Source organism: Taudactylus pleione, unplaced genomic scaffold, assembly GCF_031769625.1.
Source record: "Taudactylus pleione unplaced genomic scaffold, aTauple2 ptg001542l, whole genome shotgun sequence".
Taxonomy (NCBI): domain Eukaryota; kingdom Metazoa; phylum Chordata; class Amphibia; order Anura; family Myobatrachidae; genus Taudactylus; species Taudactylus pleione.
In genome coordinates, this window is record NW_028285939.1 from 269,897 (window position 1) to 275,896 (window position 6,000).

The window sequence follows — 6,000 nt, forward strand, 5'->3', positions numbered from 1 at the left end:
TGATATAGGGGGTAGTACAGTAGTTATAGTGATATAGGGGGTAGTACAGTAGTTACAGTGATATAGGGGGTAGTACAGGAGGCATTGTGATATAGGGGGTAGTACAGTAGTTATAGTGATATAGGGGGCAGTACAGTAGTTATAGTGATATAGGGGGTAGTACAGTAGTTATAGTGATATAGGGGGTAGTACAGTAGTTATAGTGATATAGGGGGTAGTACAGTAGTTACAGTGATATAGGGGGTAGTACAGTAGTTATAGTGATATAGGGGGCAGTACAGTAGTTATAGTGATATAGGGGGCAGTACAGTAGTTATAGTGATATAGGGGGTAGTACAGTAGTTATAGTGATATAGGGGGCAGTACAGTAGTTATAGTGATATAGGGGGTAGTACAGTAGTTATAGTGATATAGGGGGTAGTACAGTAGTGATATAGGGGGTAGTACAGTAGTTATAGTGATATAGGGGGTAGTACAGTAGTTATAGTGATATAGGGGGTAGTACAGTAGTTATAGTGATATAGGGGGCAGTACAGTAGTTATAGTGATATAGGGGGCAGTACAGTAGTTATAGTGATATAGGGGGCAGTACAGTAGTTATAGTGATATAGGGGGCAGTACAGTAGTTATAGTGATATAGGGGGTAGTACAGTAGTTATAGTGATATAGGGGGTAGTACAGTAGTTATAGTGATATAGGGGATAGTACAGTAGTTATAGTGATATAGGGGGTAGTACAGTAGTTATAGTGATATAGGGGGTAGTACAGGAGGCATAGTGATATAGGGGGCAGTACAGGAGGTATAGTGATATAGGGGGCAGTACAGTAGTTATAGTGATATAGGGGGCAGTACAGTAGTTATAGTGATATAGGGGGCAGTACAGTAGTTATAGTGATATAGGGGGTAGTACAGTAGTTACAGTGATATAGGGGGTAGTACAGTAGTTATAGTGATATAGGGGGTAGTACAGGAGGCATAGTGATATAGGGGGTAGTACAGTAGTTATAGTGATATAGGGGGTAGTACAGTAGTTATAGTGATATAGGGGGTAGTACAGTAGTTATAGTGATATAGGGGGCAGTACAGTAGTTACAGTGATATAGGGGGCAGTACAGTAGTTAGTGATATAGGGGGTAGTACAGTAGTTATAGTGATATAGGGGGTAGTACAGTAGTTATAGTGATATAGGGGGTAGTACAGTAGTTATAGTGATATAGGGGGCAGTACAGTAGTTATAGTGATATAGGGGGTAGTACAGGAGGCATAGTGATATAGGGGGTAGTACAGTAGTTATAGTGATATAGGGGGTAGTACAGTAGTTATAGTGATATAGGGGGCAGTACAGTAGTTATAGTGATATAGGGGGTAGTACAGTAGTTATAGTGATATAGGGGGTAGTACAGTAGTTATAGTGATATAGGGGGTAGTACAGTAGTTATAGTGATATAGGGGGTAGTACAGTAGTTATAGTGATATAGGGGGTAGTACAGTAGTTATAGTGATATAGGGGGTAGTACAGTAGTTATAGTGATATAGGGGGCAGTACAGTAGTTATAGTGATATAGGGGGTAGTACAGTAGTTATAGTGATATAGGGGGCAGTACAGTAGTTATAGTGATATAGGGGGTAGTACAGTAGTTATAGTGATATAGGGGGTAGTACAGTAGTTATAGTGATATAGGGGGTAGTACAGTAGTTAGTGATATAGGGGGTAGTACAGTAGTTATAGTGATATAGGGGGCAGTACAGTAGTTATAGTGATATAGGGGGTAGTACAGGAGGCATAGTGATATAGGGGGCAGTACAGTAGTTATAGTGACATAGGGGGTAGTACAGTAGTTATAGTGATATAGGGGGCAGTACAGTAGTTAGTGATATAGGGGGCAGTACAGTAGTTATAGTGACATAGGGGGTAGTACAGTAGTTACAGTGATATAGGGGGCAGTACAGTAGTTATAGTGACATAGGGGGCAGTACAGTAGTTATAGTGATATAGGGGGCAGTACAGTAGTTATAGTGATATAGGGGGTAGTACAGTAGTTATGGTGATATAGGGGGTAGTACAGTAGTTATAGTGATATAGGGGGTAGTACAGTAGTTATAGTGATATAGGGGGTAGTACAGTAGTTATAGTGATATAGGGGGTAGTACAGGAGGCATAGTGATATAGGGGGTAGTACAGTAGTTATAGTGATATAGGGGGCAGTACAGTAGTTATAGTGATATAGGGGGTAGTACAGTAGTTATAGTGATATAGGGGGTAGTACAGTAGTTATAGTGATATAGGGGGTAGTACAGTAGTTATAGTGATATAGGGGGTAGTACAGTAGTTATAGTGATATAGGGGGCAGTACAGTAGTTATAGTGATATAGGGGGCAGTACAGTAGTTATAGTGATATAGGGGGTAGTACAGTAGTTATAGTGATATAGGGGGTAGTACAGTAGTTATAGTGATATAGGGGGTAGTACAGTAGTTATAGTGATATAGGGGGTAGTACAGTAGTTATAGTGATATAGGGGGTAGTACAGTAGTTATAGTGATATAGGGGGTAGTACAGTAGTTATAGTGATATAGGGGGTAGTACAGTAGTTATAGTGATATAGGGGGTAGTACAGTAGTTATAGTGATATAGGGGGCAGTACAGTAGTTATAGTGATATAGGGGGCAGTACAGTAGTTATAGTGATATAGGGGGTAGTACAGTAGGTATAGTGATATAGGGGGCAGTACAGGAGGCATAGTGATATAGGGGGTAGTACAGTAGTTATAGTGATATAGGGGGCAGTACAGTAGTTATAGTGATATAGGGGGTAGTACAGTAGGTATAGTGATATAGGGGGTAGTACAGTAGGTATAGTGATATAGGGGGTAGTACAGTAGTTATAGTGATATAGGGGGCAGTACAGTAGTTATAGTGATATAGGGGGCAGTACAGTAGTTATAGTGATATAGGGGGTAGTACAGTAGTTATAGTGATATAGGGGGTAGTACAGTAGTTATAGTGATATAGGGGGTAGTACAGGAGGCATAGTGATATAGGGGGTAGTACAGTAGTTATAGTGATATAGGGGGTAGTACAGTAGTTATAGTGATATAGGGGGTAGTACAGTAGGTATAGTGATATAGGGGGCAGTACAGGAGGCATAGTGATATAGGGGGTAGTACAGTAGTTATAGTGATATAGGGGGCAGTACAGTAGTTATAGTGATATAGGGGGTAGTACAGTAGGTATAGTGATATAGGGGGTAGTACAGTAGGTATAGTGATATAGGGGGTAGTACAGTAGTTATAGTGATATAGGGGGTAGTACAGTAGTTATAGTGATATAGGGGGCAGTACAGTAGGTATAGTGATATAGGGGGTAGTACAGTAGTTATAGTAATATAGGGGGTAGTACAGTAGTTATAGTGATATAGGGGGTAGTACAGTAGTTATAGTGATATAGGGGGTAGTACAGTAGTTATAGTGATATAGGGGGTAGTACAGTAGTTATAGTGATATAGGGGGTAGTACAGTAGTTATAGTGATATAGGGGGTAGTACAGTAGTTATAGTGATATAGGGGGTAGTACAGTAGTTATAGTGATATAGGGGGTAGTACAGTAGTTATAGTGATATAGGGGGTAGTACAGTAGTTATAGTGATATAGGGGGCAGTACAGTAGTTATAGTGATATAGGGGGTAGTACAGTAGTTATAGTGATATAGGGGGTAGTACAGTAGTTATAGTGATATAGGGGGTAGTACAGTAGTTATAGTGATATAGGGGGTAGTACAGTAGTTATAGTGATATAGGGGGCAGTACAGTAGTTATAGTGATATAGGGGGTAGTACAGTAGTTATAGTGATATAGGGGGCAGTACAGTAGTTATAGTGATATAGGGGGTAGTACAGTAGGTATAGTGATATAGGGGGTAGTACAGTAGTTATAGTGATATAGGGGGTAGTACAGTAGTTATAGTGATATAGGGGGTAGTACAGTAGTTATAGTGATATAGGGGGTAGTACAGTAGTTATAGTGATATAGGGGGCAGTACAGTAGTTATAGTGATATAGGGGGTAGTACAGTAGTTATAGTGATATAGGGGGCAGTACAGTAGTTATAGTGATATAGGGGGTAGTACAGTAGTTATAGTGATATAGGGGGCAGTACAGGAGGCATAGTGATATAGGGGGCAGTACAGGAGGCATAGTGATATAGGGGGTAGTACAGTAGTTATAGTGATATAGGGGGTAGTACAGTAGTTATAGTGATATAGGGGGTAGTACAGTAGTTATAGTGATATAGGGGGTAGTACAGTAGGTATAGTGATATAGGGGGTAGTACAGTAGTTATAGTGATATAGGGGGCAGTACAGTAGTTATAGTGATATAGGGGGCAGTACAGTAGTTATAGTGATATAGGGGGCAGTACAGTAGTTATAGTGATATAGGGGGTAGTACAGTAGTTATAGTGATATAGGGGGTAGTACAGTAGTTATAGTGATATAGGGGGTAGTACAGTAGTTATAGTGATATAGGGGGTAGTACAGTAGGTATAGTGATATAGGGGGCAGTACAGTAGTTATAGTGATATAGGGGGTAGTACAGTAGTTATAGTGATATAGGGGGCAGTACAGTAGTTATAGTGATATAGGGGGCAGTACAGTAGTTATAGTGATATAGGGGGCAGTACAGTAGTTATAGTGATATAGGGGGTAGTACAGTAGTTATAGTGATATAGGGGGTAGTACAGTAGTTATAGTGATATAGGGGGTAGTACAGTAGTTATAGTGATATAGGGGGTAGTACAGTAGTTATAGTGATATAGGGGGCAGTACAGTAGTTATAGTGATATAGGGGGTAGTACAGTAGGTATAGTGATATAGGGGGTAGTACAGTAGTTATAGTGATATAGGGGGTAGTACAGTAGTTATAGTGATATAGGGGGTAGTACAGTAGTTATAGTGATATAGGGGGTAGTACAGTAGTTATAGTGATATAGGGGGTAGTACAGTAGTTATAGTGATATAGGGGGTAGTACAGTAGTTATAGTGATATAGGGGGTAGTACAGTAGTTATAGTGATATAGGGGGTAGTACAGTAGTTATAGTGATATAGGGGGTAGTACAGTAGTTATAGTGATATAGGGGGTAGTACAGTAGTTATAGTGATATAGGGGGCAGTACAGTAGTTATAGTGATATAGGGGGTAGTACAGTAGTTATAGTGATATAGGGGGTAGTACAGTAGTTATAGTGATATAGGGGGTAGTACAGTAGTTATAGTGATATAGGGGGCAGTACAGTAGTTATAGTGATATAGGGGGTAGTACAGTAGTTATAGTGATATAGGGGGTAGTACAGTAGGTATAGTGATATAGGGGGCAGTACAGTAGTTATAGTGATATAGGGGGTAGTACAGTAGGTATAGTGATATAGGGGGCAGTACAGGAGGCATAGTGAGGGTACAGTGATATAATGGGTCCGTATTGGAGGTATATCGGTATTCGGGTCACGGTGAGAGCAGTGGCTTAGGAAAGATGATGAGGCACTGAGCGGGTCACACACACACACACACTCGGGTGTCCCGGGTCTCACCCGCTCCGCAGTCTCGGTGCTGGCGCCCAGCAGAGCATTTAGTTCGGGGAACATCTTGCAGTGTCCACGTGGTTGCTATGGTGAGGAAAAGGCGATCAACACTTCCGGGTTACAGATCAGGACTGCCCTCCACTCCGCCATCTTGTGGCTGGCGTCCACAATGACGTCAGTGTTGTGTGAAGTGACCGGCAGAGGGAGCCAGAGAGCTTGCACATTAATGTTCTGCTCCTGCCCATCCCTGGCTGCAGCCATCTCTCATTATTCCCCAGGCAGAATAATAGTAATGATGTCACATCATAGTGTAATCATGGGTGTCCTCTATGAGTGAGGTGCCCCCTGCTCCCCTAGATACCCCATACCTAGGGCTCTATCTATCTATAATAACCAGCTTCCTGCCACAGGTATGTAAGAAAAGGAATCCT

The 6,000-nt window shown here is 41.3% G+C and overlaps 1 protein-coding gene across 2 annotated transcripts in view; it reads right to left on the reverse strand.

The window, feature by feature from the left end:
• Positions 1-5,700, reverse strand: part of ELP6 (elongator acetyltransferase complex subunit 6) — a 28,644-nt gene extending 22,944 nt beyond the window's left edge. For both annotated transcript variants that reach the window (XM_088463976.1, XM_088463975.1), the window contains exon 1: positions 5,579-5,700. In XM_088463976.1, the coding sequence (XP_088320102.1) occupies positions 5,579-5,632 (54 nt within the window). In that variant the 5' untranslated portion in view covers positions 5,633-5,700. The remainder of the gene's footprint in view (positions 1-5,578) is intronic.
• Positions 5,701-6,000: the final 300 nt, after the last annotated feature.